Source organism: Psammomys obesus, unplaced genomic scaffold (genome assembly GCF_907164565.1).
Source record: "Psammomys obesus unplaced genomic scaffold, mPsaObe1.curated_primary_1811, whole genome shotgun sequence".
In the NCBI taxonomy this organism is placed as follows: Eukaryota; Metazoa; Chordata; class Mammalia; order Rodentia; family Muridae; genus Psammomys; species Psammomys obesus.
This window is the reverse complement of record NW_026596406.1, coordinates 1,006,869-1,026,867: the sequence shown is the minus strand read 5'-3', so window position 1 is coordinate 1,026,867 and position 19,999 is coordinate 1,006,869. Positions and strand designations below refer to the sequence as shown.

Genomic DNA, 19,999 nt, shown 5'->3' with positions numbered 1-19,999 from the left:
GTGTGTGTGTGTGTGTGTGTGTGTGTGTGTGTGTGTGTGTGTGTGTGTGTGTTAGCATGCTAGGAAAAGCAGGCAGTATAGGGAATCCCTGTGGGAGTTCTGGGGAATGCAAGGCTGGAGAGGAAAGGAGTCATTTCTTCTGGCATTTGGAGAAAGCTCCAGGGATCATGACATCCCTCACTATTTTCCTAAAGAGCTACCTCAGGCTTGAAGGAGCCAAGACTCAAGAATGTTAACTCAGTGGGGTGGGTCATTCCCTCCCAGGCCTTGGGTGGAAAAATCTTTTATTTTAAAGAAAAGAAAAGTGTTCAATTCTTTTTTTTTTTTCTTTCTGATTATAAAAGCAATACACCTACAGTATAAAGCACAAGATGCTCCAGCGGCCACAGAACCAGGCGGAAACGTGCAGATGCTAATGTCTCCAGCGCCCACGCCTCTGACCTGGGCCTCTGCGCCAGGGCTGTCTAGCCTGACTCATCTCTGTTCTGGGCTCTCAGCCTCTTGGCTCTGGGCCAGCCACTGAGGTCAGCCAGAAGCAAATGCAGAGAATTCAGGGGTTTCCTCTCCCTTCCTGGACCTGTGGTTACGGCATCACTGAACCATGAAGAGCATGGTGTCAGGGGGAGTCTGCAGAGGCCTCATCATAGGTCCCGAGTAGCAGAGGGGAGTAGCTGAGGGTGTCCTACCTGTCTGATCGTAGGATGCCCACGCCAGGTTCTCCCCACACTGGCCACGACTGGACTCCGGGCTGTGCTTGAGAATTCTTGTGCTGGCCAGGGCCTCTGAATACCTGCATAAGGTATCTCCTCTGAGCAGGCCCAACCCCAGGGACAACCCTCCTCCCCAATTCCGACTCGACATCTGAGCTTTGTATGGCTGACCCTCCTTCCCTATCTGGGCTCACCAGAGGGACGACGAAAACATCGTTCCTGTATAGCTTGGCCCTCCCAACAATCCCATTTTCAGATGACTCTTAGGAGCAAAGGGACCCACCTGGGCCAGCAGCAGAGAAGTCCCTAAGCCTGGGTATATCTGGACCCCAACCACATCCCTTCAACCACCCAGGGGCCCTCCATGACTGCAGAAGCAGCTCCACGAAGGACCAGAGCCTGATGGCTGCTGGGAACTCACTGCTGAGCTTCCTGGTTGAGCTTTTTGCAAAGCTTCAGTGGGGGGACACCGTGCTGAGCCCGGTACTCGTTGTGGGCCTTCAGGACCTCGTTATTAAACTGTTTGGAAGCTGGAATGATAGAAGAATAGACAAGAGCTCAGTACAGAGGGGAGACCCACCAAAAACATACCGGCACGCTCCAGGCCTCTTCCTCTTCTTCCTGGTCACAAGGCTCTGCTCCACCCCAAGGCCCATCCTACCTCCTTCCCTACCATCAACCCCCACACCCTGTCTCTGCAGATCAGAACTCTGTGGATTGTGTAGGATCTTCTGGGCTGTCTTGGAGATTTGAATCTTTATCTGAGGCAGAAGCAGGGGAATTCACTGGTTTGGATTGTGTTTCTAAAAGATACTGCTGGCTGCTGAGGGGTGCTGAGGAAGGGACATTGCTAAAAGAAAATGTCTGAAGGTGACTGGACACCCCAGACAGACTAGACCAATAGAGTCTGGGAAGAGCTGGAGTTGGGAGCTCAGGGAGAAATAGCTAAGCTAGAGTAGATGGTACCATATTGCACTAGTAAATACAAGAGGCAGGGTGGATAGAGAAAGGAGGGAGACTCTCACACATACAAAGGAGAGAGGAAAAAGGAGAGGGTGAGAGGCAGAGAGACAGAGACAGAGCGACAGAGAGAATCAGATAGAGCCAGATAAATAAAAAGGACCAGTCATATATGGCTAACATCCGCTTATAAGTGAGTATATACCATGCATGTCTTTCTGGATCTGGGTTACCTCACTCAGGATGATCATTTCTAGTTCTATCCATTTGCCTGCAAATTTCACGATTTCTTTGTTTTTAAAAGCAGAATAGTATTCCATTGTGTAAACATATCACACTCTCTGTATCCATTCTTCAGTTGAGGACATCTAGGTTGTTTCCAGATTCTGGCTATTATGAATAAAGCTGCTATGAGCATAGTTGAGCAAATGTCCTTATTGAATGGTGGGGCATCTTTTGGGTAATTGCCCAGGAGTGGTATAGCTGGGTCTTGAGGTAAAGCTATTCCCAATTTTCTGAGAAAGCACCAGATTGATTTCCAAAGTGGTTATACAAGTTTGCCCTCCACCAGCAATGGAGGAGGATTCCTCTTTCTCAACATCCTCACCAGCATGTGCTGTCACTTGAGTTTTTGATCTTAGACATTCTGATGGGTGAAAGATAGCATAACCATGCTGAAATCCACGGACCTAAAGAAGCTAAGTAACAAGGAGGAACCTAGGGAGGATCTTAATGCTCATTCACAAGGGCAAATAGAATAGACACTGGAAGCAGCTGAAGAGAGGAACAGGACAGGAGTCTTCCACAGATGTCCCCTGTAAGACTCCATCCAGCAAGGGATCAAAGCAGATGCTAAGACTTATAGCCAAACTTTGGGTAGAGAGCACAGGAAGTCTTATGGAGGAGTGGGAAAAGAGGGGGTTAGGATAAATGGAACTGGAGGTGACAAAAGCTCCACAAGAAGACCATCAGAGCCCATCAACCATGGCCCAGAGGGGCCTATGGAGTCTGAAATACCAACCAAGGACAATGCATGGTCTGGACCTACGTCCTCTATATGTAAGTAGCCAATGGGCAACTTAGGCTTCATGTGGACTCACTAGTTAGGGGAGTGGGGGATATCTCTGACATGAACTATGTTGCCTGTTTTTTGATCACTTTCCCCTGATGGGATTGCCCTACCAGGCCACAGGGGAGGAAGATGAGCTGGGGTGTCTGGGTAGGTGAGGAATAGGGGAGGGTGAAATGCAAAGAGAGGAAGGAGGGGCCTATGACCGAGATGTAAATTGAATTAATATAAAAGGGGAAACAAAGAAAGAGGACCAATGACAGCCGCACTGACAGATGGAGTAAGAGGGGAGAAGAGAAAAGGATGTTGAGATGTTGTATGTAATCAGCTGTGTGTGGGGGACTGTGGCAAGGGACGAGCCCATGCCTGACTGAGTTATGAACTCAGCAAAGACAAGATCGAGAGGGCAGCCAGGTGTGGTGGTACACGACTTTGATCCTAGCACTCAGGGAAGCAAAGGCAGGCAGATAGCTGTGAGTTCAAGGCCAGCCTGGTCTACAGAGCAAGTTCAGGACAGCCAAGGCTACACAAAGAAACTCTGCCTTGAAAAACAAACAAATAAATAAATTTTTAAAAAAGCTTCAGGAAGCTCTGAAAGAGCCATATATCCTTCTAGCTTCTTTCATTGATCCAATGCTTATCCCAAACCATCCACCAGTCCATCTGAGCAACCACTGTTCAGCAAGCGCCCACCTGCTCTCCATCTAACATCATGCATTATACGTTCCTCCATTTCTACCACTTACCCACCCAGCACGGACCCATCCAACTCCTCAGTCATATCGACCCACCCAAGTACTGGCCATCAATTCAGTGCAACTCTAACCTACCCCCTGAGCACTGTCTCACATGATGCTGACATAAATCAGCCAAATCCTGACCTCAAAAGCTCACACAGAGAATAGTGATGGTCATGTAAGCAGATACTAGTAATGATGGAAGAGGAGCCTGGAGCGAGCGGCCAGGATTAAGACCACACGCCATAAACAACAGCCTCGAGAAACTTAGAATCAGCTCCCTCTGTAAACTCAGTGCTAAGGAGGCGAGTGAGCACCAGACCGGTCCCAGCTGCCAGGAGCCTGTCTTTTGGTGGCAGTAGAATGAGTATAATCACAGTCCTGAGGGAAGTGCTCAGGGCTAGCTGTAGGCAGGAGGGAAGAAATGCAGGTCATCGTTGGTCACCACAGTGTCCTGGGACTTTCTGACAAATTACAGAGGAAGTAGTCTGCCCTTGGGGGCTGCAGGGTCCCACAAGGCTGCATAGGAGACCCAGTCTCAGGATAGGGTGGGGTGGGGCAGGGTTGGAAGGACTCTGAACCCATTTGTAAGGGTTGGGGTAACAGATGGAGATTTGAGCAGGGGTAAATGTGCTAACAATGCTAAGGGTGGACTACAACTAGAAATCCTCAGGTGGCCAGGAAAAGTCCACACCCTTATGACTCGAAAGACAGGTTTCAGGTCTCCCGAGGTAGGAGAAAACAGGTGGTGTTTAATAAGTATAGAGTTTGCAAAGTAAAAAGATGCTGTGGCTAACTCACAGCAGTGTGACCCACCTGACACATGGAGCATGTGAGGGTGGACTTCAGGTTTGGCATGCTCATGTGGACCCGAGGACATCAAATCACAGTCTTTCAGAGACACTGAGGGTGGGGAGAACAGGCACAGGGGCTCCTGACACAAGTCACATGTCAGCTTTCTCACAGTGAGCTAAGGTGCACTCAAGACGGTATGGTCATCAGAACCACAGGCCCCTAGGCTCTGGGTGCCCCACCCTGCTTTGCACAAGAGGCAGGGGCAGAGTGTGAGGTATGTTTGCAGGAGGCGGGGGCCCTGTTGGAGTAAGTACATGCTGGCTCTTTATCCTGGGGTGGGGTCGGTGCTCTGGTCAATTCTGGGGTCCTACAGTACAAAGCTGGAGTCAGCAGGTAGAAAGGGGAGATGACAGACGCCAGGCAGGACTATGAAGGTCCTTTCTCCCACTGAAAAATGCTACTGGAGCTTTAAGGGAACAAGCCAGAGCTCTGGCAGCCCCGAGGTATGAGGGTCCACCGATCTGCAGAACTCCAAGACGCCCATCCCTGTCCTCACTACTCTAAGGTAAGTAATGGTGGAAAGCAGAGAAAGGTGGCAATGTGGTCACATTGGGGTCAAAGTGTATATAAGGAAGTGGTTTTGCTCAAGGTTCGAGCCACTGTCAAGCTTTTTCAAGTTGTCTCCACTCTATGAAGTCTCTTCCTGGAAAGCAAGTCCCTGCTGCTGGCTGGCACTGGGGTTGCAGCCTTTTCCTGGACATTCCGATTCCTTGGGTCCACTGTCCTAATAGTTTGATATCTAAAGTCTGTATCTCTCTTTAGAAAATATGTGCTTCTGCCAGGAGTGTTACAAAAGCGTTCTGAAGATTGGAGGGGGCGTCCCCCCCCACCAGAAAGTGGCAAACTATCTGTCCCTGGGGCATGCAGGCAAGTTAGTCCCTATCCCTTGTAAGGTTCCCTCAGGTGTGGCTGGGGGAGAACTGACCTGTGACCTCCAGGAGTTTCCCACCTTTTAGTAAATAGGGTAATAAAACAAGGGCGTGTGATCACACTGAGGAAGGCACTGTGAGTGAGTGATAGCATAGCCTGAGCTTAAGGCCCCATGTCTCAGGCCAGGGGAGGTCTGGGACACCAGGGAGACACTTGAGACATGGACAATGGACAATGCCATGAAAGCTGGAAAAGGTGCTCCGGGATCAGGAGGCAGGAGGAGAAGGTCAAGGATGCAGAAAGGGCGGGGTGAAAAGGTCCCAGGAGAAGGGGAACCAATTTAAAGTAGCTTGGGGGTGGGGGTCAGCCTGAACTGAATCCCACTGTTTTGTAGGCCGTGCAGGCTCTTGAGCAGAGACGCATATAAGGCTTCCAAAAACTAGGTCACTGTTCTCTCAAAATGGGGGAAGTTCCAAGGGACAAAAGTGAAAGTTCTTGAACTAATACTAGATCAGTGCCAGAAGCTGATGCCAGGCACAGTCCCCGGCAGAAAGAGACTCCCTCAGCTAGGGCCACTGCAAGGAGTCAAGAGGTTCTGGGAGAGGAGAGCTGTCTTAGTTGGAAGCCAGGAGGCCCTCCAGCCACTGATGGCTATCTTAGGAGTCCCTCCCACTCTGAGCAGGGTAAGAGCCCAAGGAGGCAAGTTATCAATGGTGACCACACCCAGCCAGAGGCACACCCTACTTCTATACAAAAACCCAAGAACACAGATAAAGTCAAAGGAAAGCCGCCCGCCCACAGACAGGCAGGGACGGCCCTCAGCTGTCCCACAGTGGGCTGAAGAACAGGGATCCACAGAGAAGGAACGACAAGCAAAGCCATCTAGCCTGGGCTCATGCTTTCTCCTGCTCTTCTCCCACTGCCCCTCTCACCACCTCTTGGAGCATCCTCACCCTACCTACCTACATCACTAGACTAGAAAGAATGTGCTTTGCAAGGGAAGGCACCTGCCCAGATTTCCCTGGCTGGCCCACGAGTACCATCAGAGGGGATCTAGACCTGAAGCAAGGCCCCATTCTGGAGGTTACTCATAGCCCCCGGGTTACCAGATAGAGTGGCAGAGATGTCATCTAGGTGACACTCCACTTCCGTGGGGGAGGGGAGCAGGACACAGCTGAAAGGATCCCAGGAGGGAAGAAGAGGGGTCGGGGGGAGTGTATTTCTAAAGAGCCTCCTCAGAGCTGGGCTGGCCTGAGAGGCCTCAGCTAACATGGCTGCCGGAGACTGAGGAGGCTGCGAGGGCAGAGTGGATGGCAGGACAGCTGGTTGGCAGGGAGTGCAAGGCTGGATGTTCTAGGTGGGGCTACTCCATGTCCTTTAAGATCTTTTAGGGGCCCGAGGAAAGTGAAGGAATTCTGAGGTCTGTCCTTAGCTCCAATACCCCTGCTTTTCGCAGACAGATCTCCCCTCAGCACCTTTCTCTCCGAGGCCTCATTGTCCTCACTGTCCTTTCCACACTCCCCACAAAAGATGAGAACAGGTCCCTCCATCCTCGTGACAAGAGGCTGGAAGGCAAATTGCTCCAGCCTTTGAGAAAAAACTGGTTTTGTATCTTTATGAAAAGTAGGAAGTAGATAATTGAAGGGAAAACAATTTTTTAAGGTGGTGTTGAGTTTTTCCAAGCCTGGAAATTTGCCAAGTGAATGAATGAGCAAATGAGTAAGTTATTCACACCAGGAACAGAAACAGTCCTAGGACTAGATCCTGTCCTTCAACCCACTATCCTAGAGACAAACCTCTTCCCCCTGGGCTCCAGGCTCCCCTCTGTGCTTAGAAGATGTCAGCAGCAGTTTCAAGATGCCCCTGGAAGCAGGGGAACCATTCAAATGAGTCTGGCAAAAACAAACAAACAAACAAACAAACAAAGGGATGAACTGGAGCTGCTGGATTTGCCCCAGCTCATGTGGCCTCCCTACAGAGGTCCCAGGGGGCCACCTGGTAGAAAATTCCTGGCCTTCTGTTCTAACATCCTCTACTAGGAGGAATCCTGTGTCTGGGACACCAAAATTCTTAGAGACATTTGAAGTGTGGGGGGAGGGGAGGTCCCCACCAGCCAGAGTCCAGTTGGGATGGGGACTTGGGTGAGGCTGTGGTCAGAATGCTATGAAAGCATACAGTTCAGAAGTCCAAGAGCTAGGTTCTGCACGCACAGAACACACACACTACACCACGCTCAGTGCTGGGATTACAGGCATGAGCCACGATGCCTGGTTCAGAGTTAAATTCTAATCCTAGTGTGTTCACTTGTTGGTCCAGACAGTATATAATGAATTGACGGTAACAGTTTTGGTGCTGTTTAAAAAAATACCTCACTCCACTGCCTCGCATACGATAGGAGGCTAAATGATTGGAAATCACTATTAGTCAAGTTCCAGGACATCTGTTGCACACTGAGGCCCAGCAGGGACACCAGGGTTGCTGGCAGGACCTTGAGATCTTCCAGCACTGTCTCAGGCTCCCTGGCTTTGAGCCTCAGCAGCTGTATGTATGGTGGCTTCATGGAATCACTCACAGTCACCATGAAGCTCCAAAAGTGTATCTGAGGTTAGCATGCTAAAAGAGACTGACATCTGTTCTGAGGACAAGCTGAGGCCCAGACAGAAAGAGACTGATTTCTTTAGTGGTCTTTTGAAAGCCACACAGACCTCCTATTTAAATGTGTATCTCTCTCTCTGAGAGCCACCTCTCTGAAGCCTCCATTGGTGGCCTGGATTTTCAGGCTTGGGTTTGTACAGAAGGTTCACTGTGTCTGAGCCATCCAGAAAAGTCCCTTTCTCTTTTGGGAATGTGGAAGAGGCAGACATGTGTAGGTTTGATGGATAGAGGCCTGGACCAGAGTACTAGCAAGTGGATGTGGAAGAGTATGACACCTGCTCTCCTGACTCAAACTGGCTTCCTGCCACCAGCTCCCTCTGTTCTCCTCTGCAGCCTGTATCAGCACCGTTCTGCAGGCGGCCTCGTGCCTATGATCTTCCCTTTTATTCCTTGCAAGTTGCTACCAAGTCTACCCAAGATTGTCCTCTGCAAACCCATCATTGATCCTTCTCGCTGGCTCCCATTCTTGCCCTAAATCACAGCTTTCTAAACTGTGGGTAATACCCTGGGTGGGAACATAACTGAAAGTGGAGGTGGGGAAAATTTTGGCAACAATAAATGATTTTTGAATGCACACACCAAAAGTTGATTCAAAAGCAAACATAAGAAAGAATGAATCTGCCGGGTGTTGTGGATATAAATATGGTTTTGTTTTGGTCCCAGGTAGGGATGTGGGGCTGACTCAGATGGTCCACAGCAGCAGACTCTTTGCCTCATGTGGGTTCTGAGAGGAGCTCTTTGCCAGCTGCAGATAGTTTAAATCTGAGCACTCTGGTGAGAGAATAAATGCCAGAGAGTGGAAGGTAGAAAGAACAAGGCTGCTCCTGCTTCCCTCTTGCTGCTCCTGGTTGTTGCTGAGACAAGAAGTTGGAGTTCTCCTGAAGGGAGGATTGGACTGGCTCCAAGAAACCTGATGACCCTAACCAGCAGGAAGTAGCTAAGAGCTGCTCCCCCCTCCCACTAACTCTTTCTCCTACCTGTGTTAGGATGGTGGGAAGGATTGGGGTGGAGTAGAGAGAAAGAGATATAAGAAATGTAAATGGGAGTTTTTAAAAAGTATGCCAACAGCAAACCCTGTCTCAAAGACTCATGTCTAAGGTATTTCTGATAGTGCTCAGCCATGTGTGGCCAGTTTCTCTGCAGCCTTGGTTCTGAAGTCCTCAGATGAGGGCTGTGCCCTACACACACCAACACACCAGGCACTTCCTGAAGTAGCTCAGTGCCTTTGTCATGGATTTCAGTGTTTTCATGGCACATATACAATGTTCTGCTCTTATAGAACCACAACGGCTTAATTATTGAAAACAGTGTTTTTTCTACTGTCATTTCTCAGTCAAACTAGTATAGCTCTGGATTGCATCTTGTTAAAAAGCTTAATCTTTTTCTTTAGACTTTTTCAGGGCGTGTGTGCACACGACGGTCTGTGTTCAGAGGTCAAAGGACAACTGTGGTTCCAGAGAACAATTCCAAGTTTTTGGGCGTGGTGGCAAGCACCTTCACTAGTGACCCATCTTGTCGGCCCTAAAGTACTTGATTTTAAAAAGTTCCTGTTCAGTTACTCACTTGAGAGCAATAAAAAGTCACTGAAGGTCTAGGGATGTGGGTCAGTGGTAGAGTGCTTGCTTGGCAAATTCAATCCCCAGCACCATAAACAAATCAATGAATGAATTTTGGCCTGATTAGGACAGAAATTCCAACAAACTGGGTGTAATAGCACATGCCTTTAATCCCAGTACTCAGGATGCTGAGGTGGATGGATCTCACTGAATTTGTTGAGCCCAGCCTAGTCTACACAGCCAAGGCTACCCAGTGAAAGCCTGTCTCAAATGTTTGTGTTTCAAGAACTGTTTCAAAATAAGTTTCTTAGAGCAGGGGAAATGGCTTTTAGTCAATTCTTGTCATGCAAGCATGATGATCTAAGTTCAGATCCCCAACCTCTCTGTTTAAAAACAAAATAAGACAACAAAACATAAAGCTGGGCACAGCATCCATGCCTGTAATCCCAGAGGAGGGTCCTGGGGTTCAATGCCAGCAAGTCCTGCTGAGTCAGCCAGCCCCGATTCAGTAGGAGACCAGGTCTCAAAAGGTAAGGACGGCAGCAACCAGGAAGACACCCACTGTCTGCTTCCAGCCTTCACACACACACACACACACACACACGACACACACAATAGTAAAATGGATTTCTGTATGAATTATTACCAGTAAATATTTGATTTGCACACTTGTTTTATATGCCCATGTACCTGGAGTTGCATAACAATTTGTTGGGTGAAACTACTTCTTTCACAAGTAAGCAGTTTAAGGAGCCTGGCCGTAAGAACTCACACCATTGTTTGTAGGGAGGCAGTCTCTCGCTTCCTAGCTCTAGCATCTCTCTTATACCCTCTCTCCTCTCCATGTTCAGTGGCACCCCACACCCTGCAGGACAGCCTTCTAGATCTGATCATGTTCTTGAGACTCCTTTAAGGAGCCCCTCACAGACGAGCCTCTCTCCTGTATTCCCCCACCTTCCTTCACTTGTAGAACTTGGGGCTTGGATCATTTCCCATCTCTTCCTGAGTCTCTTCCCCAACCAGATTCATTTATTCATTCCTAAAGATTGGGCTGTCCTCCAGTGCACCAGGTCCACAGCTTAGAGGAGAGAACAGATGGTGGGAGGGAGGGGACACGGAGAGATGGGGAGGAGAAGGTAGGACGGCGACAGCAGGTGTGCAGGAGCTGGATCAATCAATATGTATCTTTAGGGCGGGGGAGGGGGGCACGCCTTTAATTCCAGCATCAGAGAAGCAGAGGCAGGTGGAGTTTGTGAGTTTGAGACCACTTGGGTCTACACAGACTAGTTTCAGGCTAGACAGAGGTACACAAGTGAGACCCCATCTTAATAAGAGTAACAATAAATACTAATAAAATGGAATGTAGCTTTAGAGACTCCCTGGACTGCCTCATGAGTCTAGAGAGGAGGGAGTTAATTTTTCTAGTAGAGATCTCAGTCAGCTTTCTCAGGTCCCATCGCCACCTCTCATCTCATTCTTTTGGTTACATGACATTTTCTTTCTTTCCACTGCAAAGGCTCATATGGGCCACCCTTTTTGTACAGATGGGCAAACTAGGCACGGAGGAAGGGGGGAAACCTTACTATCACATAGCAAATGATTAGTAGGCCCAGCTTTGAAAGTCAGGCCTGCCACTAAAGCTGGAGGAAGAGCAGGTTAGGACCAGGCTGGGCAAGGCCACTTCTCATGCACCTCTTGGAGGACAGATCCAAGAAGGGGCTCAACCTTCCTCATCTGAAGCTGACAGTCCATTGACTCCACTGAGTAGTGTTCAACCTGCAGATCACGTCCCCCACAAGGGGAGTCGCACCTTGCACACAGATATTTATAGTATGATTCATTACAGTAGTGAAATTATAAAGTACTTTTGTAGCTAGGGTTGCCAGAATATGAGGAACTGTTTTAAAGGGCCGCAGCATTAGGGAGGTTTGTGAAGCGCTGCTATAGAGTCTCTGCTGAGGCAGGAATGAGCCGATAAACAGAAAGCCCTGGTACCCGGGAGAGAGACGTCTGTGGGTGACGATCTGTTGCCCAACACCTGTGCCTTGTCTACGCAGGAAAGTGACTAGAAACGATACAGGGTGTGGGCTGGCCCTCTGAAGGAGCAAGGAGAGACTGGGGAGGGGATCCCCTTCACAGGAGCTGAGTACAGACGGGGAGGGTTTCAGGCTGGATGATGGGAGTGGGGAAACGACCCAAGTGCCTGCCAGCCAGCACAGCTGTGTGGCAAAGGGCATGGTGCCAGTGGCCAGAGGGCAAGCCAGGGGCGACAGGAAAACTGCTTTTCAGAAACTTAAACCTTACAGCCACAGTGGTGAGGACGAGAGGCAGCAAGGCAAAGATCACAGACGGAGAAGGTCTGTACAGCACCCAACCCGGCACAGAGGGGACTCAGGAGATGATCCAGAAGGGAACGAAAAAGGATTTTCATAGCCGCTTGGGTGGAACCGGACTAGCTGTTTTGCAGCCTGAGATGCTGTCACAGTTGGGTGACTTTTTCCAGTTGTAACTTTGTCCTCCTCGGAAACAAAGCATAGCCACGCCTCGACAGACTCAAACAACTATCCCCATCAGCGCTTGGAAACCCTCCCTGACGCAATCTCTGGCTCGCAGCCAGAGGGACCCTCCATTGCTTTCCCCCTCCTTTCCTTTCTCTTTCCTGGTGTTCTTACCGCTAAAGTTGAACCAGGAACAGCCCCAGCTGCGCCTCTGGGCGCTCTGCTCCGCGCGCTCACCATCTCACCCCCCCCCCCCCGGGATCCCGCATTGCAGAGAGGATGGTAAGGGGCTTCGAGGGGCTCCCAGGGGTCCGGGCCCCAGGACGGGCAGGGTGACTGCGAGGGTCCTGGAGTCGTCCAAGCACAGCGGCGGGACGTAAGAGTGGCTCACCTGACTTGCCCATGGCCTGCTGTGTGCGCTCCTCCGCTCGGCTGCGCTGCGCTGGGTAGCGGGTCCCAGCAGCTGGCCGGAGCCGGAGGGGCTGGGGCGGCCGCGGCCACTCCCCTGGCGCCGCCCGGCCCCGCCTTATAAGGCAACAGCAGTTGCTGGCAGAGGCACGCGGGAGTGGAGGGGTAGCGGGGGCGGGAGAGCACCCTTAGAATTCATTTGGCCGGGTGGGATTCCGCCGCTAGCTAGGGCGGTCCAGATGTGGGTGTGGACGCTGGTTCTGAGCGTGTCTCTCTCCCGGAGTTGAAAGTGTGTGTGTGCGCGCGCGCGCGCGAGACTTTGAGAAGCCGGTGCCTTCCTTGTAGTTCCCCGCGCGTCCTGCACGACAGCAGCGTCAAAAGTCTGCTGGGCTCACTTGGCCTGGCGAGGTACGTTCCTTCCGGCGCCACTAGGGTCAGTACTCTCCAGTCTCAGTCTTCCAAGACATCACCCTCTCCTGGCTCTTGAGTGTTCCTTTCCCCTCCTCAGTGATACTGAGCTCCAACCACAGCTTCCTAGGACCCTCCCGCCGCGCGCCCCCAGACCCTCCAGCTCCAGGCGCCCTAGGGAGGTGCCCACAGCCTGACTACCTGGGTTAGGGTTACGATTCTGTACCTTTGGCCCCAACTGCCTTTGAGTCTATCCCAAGTTCCGCACTCTAGACTTGGATTCTCACCTCTCTAACCTTATCCCATGCTCCTGTCAAACCAGATTCCCCAGACATTGTTCCTGGGTTTGCTACCTGTTCCCTCAGCAGGGGCTGCGCTGACCTGAGCCACCGGAGCCTACACTGCAGGTTCTGTCAGTTTCTTCAGATCTCAGCAGCGGGTTTGCGTCACTAATCTTAGGACAGTACACACCTGGCATTGGAGAGACAGGTTCAGGTCCTCGCCCCGGAGAAGAGCACCAAGATAAGGCACAGCCTTGTGCCAAGGGACCTCTTCCTCCCTGGTGGGCCAGAGGCTCTGGAAGCCCTGTGGAAGGTGTGTTTTAAAGCTTTTCCGTTAGGACTGGGGAGTTGGCTCACGTGCGGACAAATTCGAAGCTCTGAGTTGGATTCCTGAAACCAACCCAGTGGAAAGAGAGAATGACTCTTGAAGGTTGTCCTCTACACGGCGGCGGCGGCGCACCCCCCCACTTTGGCACCGTCTAAACTGAGTCCAAGCTGGTCAATTAAAAACACATTTTCTCATCATAACATTTTTAGACTATTTAAATAAATGGGGACCAAAATGAACTGATTCACAAATTACAAGGACAGTTTGTTCTCGTTCTCAGTCTCTCGCTGTGGGTATGTGTGTCCATATATATTTTGAAAATACAGTTATTTGGGCCAGACATAGTGGCACATGCCTTTATTCTCAGCACTTGGGAAACAGAAGTCCGCAGACCTCTGTGAATTTAATAATAGTCTCATCTACACAGTGAAGTCTTGTTTTCAATTTTTTTTTTGTTGTGTATTTTCTGTGTGGGGTGTGTGTGTGTGTAGCATATTATGTTTGGGTGTTTGAGTGCCATGGTGTGTGTGGAAGTCAGAGGACAGCTTGTGGGAATCTCTTCTTCCACATGTGAGTTCTGGCAGTGAGAGCCTTTACCTGGCAAGCCACCTCACCAGCTATGTTATTGTCTCTTACAGTAGCCTCTGCTGGTCTGGTGCTCCCTATGTAGCTGAGAAAGACTTGAAAGTTCTGACCTTCCTACTTCCACGTCCCAAATGCTGTGACTACAGGCATCCCCAGCAGTGCATAGTCTTTGAACTAAAATGTATTTTGTTTTTAGGCTTTTGTTCGTTTGTTAGACAGAATCTCGCTGTACAACCCAAATTGCAGGTCAGATCTGTGCCACCACACCGGGCCAGAACCTGTAGTATCAAGCATTTAGATGTGAGGCAGGTAGATCTCCATGAGTTCAAGGCCAGCTTGGTCTACAAAGTGAGTCCAGGGCAGCCAGGGCTACACAGAAAATCTTTCTCGAACCTCCTCCCTCCCAAAAAATAGATGTATCCAGCAGGTCAGCACAGAGCCACACATTGCCCTCACTATTCCTCTCCCATGTCCAGCAAATTTACTTACTGTCTCCAAGATCTTCCAAATGTGAGTAGACACTGGTGTCCATCTGACTTGAAGGGCCTTGAAGTGCTGGGTAAGAATTTTGACTCCCTCTGTTTAATTCTCTGCTCCATTTTGCTGACAAATTTGCCTTGAAATAATCAAGTGACTCAGGAGGAATCCCTATCACAGCTAGAATCTCTAGAAAGCTATTTCACAGAAACCAGAATTGCAAGGCCATAAGGAAGCAGCTGCACACAGCAGAGTCATCTCCTGAACGCAGAGAACAGCTGTCAGCCTCACAAATACCTTGTTCAGGAGGTCTGAGGGCCTGAGACCTGGCAAGGCTCAATTCCTGCCTCTGTGGCATCTGTAGAGTCTGTGATTGGTGGGTTGTAGGCTCTGGGAATTGGCTTTACCATCAGCATGTTGGCAGTGTGCCAAAGAGACTTAGGCCTTGCCAAAGCTGATTTCTACTAAGGGCAGTTGGTGGCTGGTGAGGAAGGTAGTGCCTAAGCCAGCAGACAGAGACAAGAAACAAGCTCTAACAAAGGTCAGATGCCTGGAAGGGAGATTAACCTAATTTGTGTTTTGTCACCTAGCCCAGGCTGGCCTCAGCCTATCCATTAACAGAGGATGGCCTTGAACTCCTTATTTTTCTGACTCCAGCTCTCAATCAATTCAATCAATTTTTGCCAGCTTTGTCTCATTTAAGAACTTCTGGCCTGGGGGTGTGGCACAGTAGAGTATATTCAGCATAGGGAAGCCCTGGATTTGTCCCACACCCCGTCATCACTAAGCAAACATGAGATTTCCCATTTTCTTCTGAAGCTTGACATTTCTGGCTCTTATTCAAAAACTTCGTCTTACATTTTGATTATGACATAGCAAGCAAAGGAAGCCTTTTGGTTCTCTGGTTTTTGTTTGTTTTTTGTTTTTGTTTTTTATTTAGCATGATTATTTAGCTCTGGAGTCACTCCTTTTTGCTCTTCCTCTACCTCTTCTCTGTGACAAGCAGAAAGGGGACTTTTCAGCTGAGGTGGCCTTCCTCAAGCACATGCTTGTGTGGGGCAGACACCAGAGGTGCCTGGGGAGGGGCTCCCATTCCTACTGTGCAGGCAGGATGATTCTCCTCCGGGGAAACAGCATCCAAAGCACCTGGACCAAGATGAGCACAATATTCCAACCCACACAGCACAGAACAGGAGATGGCGTTGGTGAGCCATACTGGGAGGAAGGAAGGGGTCTATGCTGCTCCCTACCCCCAGCCCATCTTGGTGTCTCTACATGAGGTGAGGTTTGAATAGAGGCGATGGCGTGTCTAACTACGCCGTCTCTGTCCGCCCAGCCCCATTACCTCAGGCCCAGCCCCTTCCAAGGTCATCTGACAAGTTACAAATATTCCCCAACTCCAGACAAGTGCACCTCTGCTTCAGCATCTCAGTTAGCTACTTTTCTATTGCTGTGGTAACACCATGATCAGAGTGACTTATAATAGAAAACATTTAATTGGATTTGCAGTCCCAGAGGGTTAGAGCCCATGTTGGCAACGCCAAAGCATGGCGGCAGGAACAGCTGAAGCTCATATCTCAAACCGTAAGTGGGAGACTGAGAGTCTATCAGTTTGCTTCAAGTACTTTGAACCTTCTATTAGTATATAAACATTTTTTACTTTTATCATCTTGATAAATTGACCTCAGCCCAGAGATCTCTCCATCTCTACCTCTGTTCATACTTCTTCCTGTGAAATGTTTGCTGTTTGATATTAGGACAGTCACACTAGCCTTCTTGTTTGTTTATTGTAGTCTGGTGATGAATTTAGGGCCTTGCACATGCTAGGCAAGCTACCTCTGGGCTGAATTCTCCCTAGCTCAGGTAACTTTTAACTTTTTTTCTCTCCTATTAAATTCAGAAGACTATTACTGTACACAAACAGAACAACACAACACAACACCCCCCAAAAAATCCCACTGTTACTTTTATAGTTTAGAAATTTGACCTTTACAGAGCTTGGTTTTGATATATTTTCAACTCTTCTTTATTACCATGACACAATCCTTGATAAGAAGCTCCTTAGGGAAAAAGGGTTTATTCTAAGTTTGAGGGGATACAAACTCCTCAGTCCATTACGGCTAGGAAGGCATGGCGACAGGAGTGGGAGGTTGATGATCACACAGCAGACAACCGTGGTGGGGTGAGGAGGCAGGGTGGGCAGGAAGTGGGCCAGAATACAAAACCGTGAGACACATCCACAAGGACCCACTTCCTTCAGCAAGGTTCTACAACCTCTCCAACCAGGGCCATCAGCAGGAGACCATGGAGGACATTCCATGCTCAGACCATAGCAAAGGTATATTGAGTTGTATTGAAGTATGAAGAGAAAAATTTCATACCAAGGCCAAAGGATTGCTACTTGTTCTACTGCAAAATTATTTGTACTGTAGCTGGACAGTGGTGGCGCATGCCTTTAATCCCAGCACAAGGGAGGCAGAGGTAGGCCAGATCTCTGTGAGTTCAAGGACAGCTTTGTCTACATAAATGAATTCCAGGTCAACCAGGGCTACGTAGTAAAACCCTATTTCTAAAATAAAAATAAGGAAAACAATCAAAACAAACAAGAATTCTGTGGAACCAATGCGTGAACTGGGAACAAGTAAGTTGACTCAGTTTCCTCTTCTGTAAAAGAGATGGTTATGTATCTCTATGACCAAAATCCCTGAGAAGATGGTTTACACAGAAGAACTATTTATTTTGGTCATGAAGAGTCCAAGCAGCTGCCCTGCAGCAGCTGTGCTGCCATGACAGGCTTTATAGGATACTGTAGGCCTGAGTCTCTGTTTCCTGGTAATGTCCCCACAGTTGCTTAGATCATGTTTCTGTTTCTCAGAACATGAAGCTATAGTCCATGGAAACGAGATACAATAACTCAATAACCTCCCTGAAAATCAGAAACAATAGTCTAGTAACCACTAAAAGGGGAGCTCTCCTCCGCTGCCATCTGCCCATAGCTTATCAAGCCTCATCAGGACTGCCTGGGTCCTTTCCCTCTGTGACCTGGCAAGGCTGCATCACCAGGGCAAATGGTCAAAGAGCAGGCAATTGAGTTCATGTCAGAGGCAGCCCCTGACCCGTCACCCAGGAACCCAAATGGAGATGGAGCTGCCTATCAGCTACATCTGATGCACGGCCCTTAGTTGGTGCATCAGTCTCTGCAGGACCTCCTGGGCTCAGGATTTTTAGCTTTGTTGATAGGGCGGAAGAGGGAGGGAGGGTGCAACTGAGAGGAATTGAGGGGGGCTTCAATCGGGATATATAATGAATCAATTTTTTTAAAGAAGAAAAGAAATGGATTGATAATGCATAATAATAGTATAATCTAGTAATCACCTTGAAAAGCCCCCAAGCACTTGACCAATCAAATGAAAGGTTAGTTAGAAAGCTTGTCAAAATGATATCGTTACCTGGGCACTTTCTGTTAGCACTCGTTGTTACCTGGGCACACCTTGTTACTTGGACACTCCATGAAGCCCCCCCCCCCCCAGATCGACACCAACCAGATTATGACAAGCTTGCTTTGCTAAACTCCAACCAGTCGTGTAACTGCCAAAGTTAAAGTCCTTGCTCAAACCGAAATAAAGACTCAGCGCTGCAGCTGCTCAAGGCTCCCTCCCTCTTCCACTGTGCTGGAGGGCGGGGAGACCAAACCTGAGCCCAAAATAAAGGCTCTTAGTTCTTGTATATGTGGTCAGTTGCCTGGTGGTCTTTGGGGTCTTTTTGATCTGGGCACAACAGTCACAATTTCAAAGCCTTCAATCTATTGGGTGGGGAGGTCATGAAGAGCATAAAACAGGAAGCAGACAGGAGCAGGAATAAGAAGGTGACCTCTGCTCCTCTACTCAGGCCTTACTTCCTGGTTGTCAATTAAAATTAAAAACAAATAATTTATGGGGCTGGAGATATGGCTCAGAGGTTAAGAGCACTGCTTGCTCTTCCAGAGGTTCTGAGTTCAATTCCCAGCAACCACATGGTGGCTCACAACCATCTATAATGAAATCTGGTGCCCTCTTCTGGCATGCAGGTGTACATGCAGGCAGAACATTACATAATAAAACAAATAAATCTTTTTTTTAAAAAAAAGATAGAAAAAGAAAACCACACAAATTAATTTGTGTGTGTGTGTGTTGGGAGGTGCATGCATCACACTTCATGTTAAAGTTTGAAGGTCAGAGGACGACTTGCTGGAGTTAGTTTTCTCCTAGACGGGGATTCCATGACTGAACTTCATCAACTTCATCAACTTCACCAAGGACTTCAAGCTTGACAAAAAGCACTTTTATCCACTGAGCCATTGCTGCCCTGCCCCCAGCCATCATCCCCCCACCCCAACAAGGTTTCTCTCTGTAGCCTTGGCTGTTCTCAAAATCACAGAGATCCTCCTGCCTCTGCCTCCCGAGTGCTAGGGAGGATTTACAGATGTGCACCACCACACCCGGCTTCCAGCCATCATTTTTAACTGAAAGTTTTAAATCATCCTAAAAAAAAAGAAATCCTCTTAGAACACTGAAACGCAATATTAAGCCAGATATTTACAAGTTAATAACGATTGGACTCTGGCTGTTGGTTGAGGGTGGGTTGACGGTGGTTTCATGGTCACAAGACTGGAGCTTTGCTGGGGGTTGGTCTGGTGCTCTGTGTATTCAAGTGCTGAATTCTGGGCCCTGAGATCTGGTTGCAGTCCTGACAAGGGCTTTATTATGTACATTCATCAGTGTTGTGTAAATTTTGTTCCCCAGTTATCTCTGATTAATAAGAAAGCTGGACAGCCTATAGTTGGGTGAGAAAGGAGTAGACAGAGCTTCCATTCTTGGTCTTGGGTTCTCAGGTAGGGACCACGAGGTGAGGAGAGAAAAAGGAAGAGAAGAAAGAAGATGTAAAGAAAGGACCTAAGGAGTGGAAATAGCTCAGGCAGGACCTATATGGCAAGTAACTCAGAGCACATGACTGGGAAATAGCAACACTAGCATAGAGGATTAGTATAAATGGCTATCTGTCCAGTTATAGGGCTTAAAGCTTATTAATAAATCTTATATGTCTCTCTGTCTCACTTATTTGGGAGCTAGAGAGGCGATTAGAAAAGAAACCCCAAAATATAAATATCTATCTTTACAGAGCTTTGGATCTACTGCCACTAACTCTGACCTAGGTGCTGGGATCTCATTATGTCCTTTACCTCTTCTGTAGAATGGATACGGTGATATTTGGAGACTCACTCCTCCCTCTCCCTCTCCCTCCTTTTCCCCCTCCCTCCCTCCTCTCCCCCTCTCCCTCTCCTCCCAATTTCCTTCTCCCTCTCCCAATCTCCTTCTCCCTCTCCCAATTTCCCTCACCCTCTCCCTCTCCTCTTCCCCTCCTTCCTTTTTTAGAAACAGGGTTTCTCTGGTAGTCTTGGCTGTCCTGGAACTCAATCTGTAGACCAGGCTTGATCCATCTGATCCATCTGCCTCTGTGCTGGGATTAAAGGCATGAGCCACTCCCACCACCCAGCCTTGGAGCCTTTCCTTCCTTCCTTCCTTCCTTCCTTCCTTCCTTCCTTCCTTCCTTCCTTCCTTCCTTC

The 19,999-nt window shown here is 48.9% G+C and overlaps 1 protein-coding gene across 1 annotated transcript in view; it reads right to left on the bottom strand.

Moving 5' to 3' along the window:
* The window catches only part of Glipr2 (GLI pathogenesis related 2), a 20,770-nt gene extending 8,040 nt beyond the window's left edge, over window positions 1-12,730 (bottom strand). The window contains exons 1-3 of the mRNA XM_055597666.1: window positions 12,302-12,730; window positions 1,132-1,240; window positions 687-790 (exon numbers count right to left, since the gene is read on the bottom strand). Of these exons, the coding sequence (XP_055453641.1) occupies window positions 687-790; window positions 1,132-1,240; window positions 12,302-12,314 (226 nt within the window). The 5' untranslated portion in view covers window positions 12,315-12,730. The remainder of the gene's footprint in view (window positions 1-686; window positions 791-1,131; window positions 1,241-12,301) is intronic.
* Between the last annotated feature and the right edge of the window lie 7,269 nt (window positions 12,731-19,999).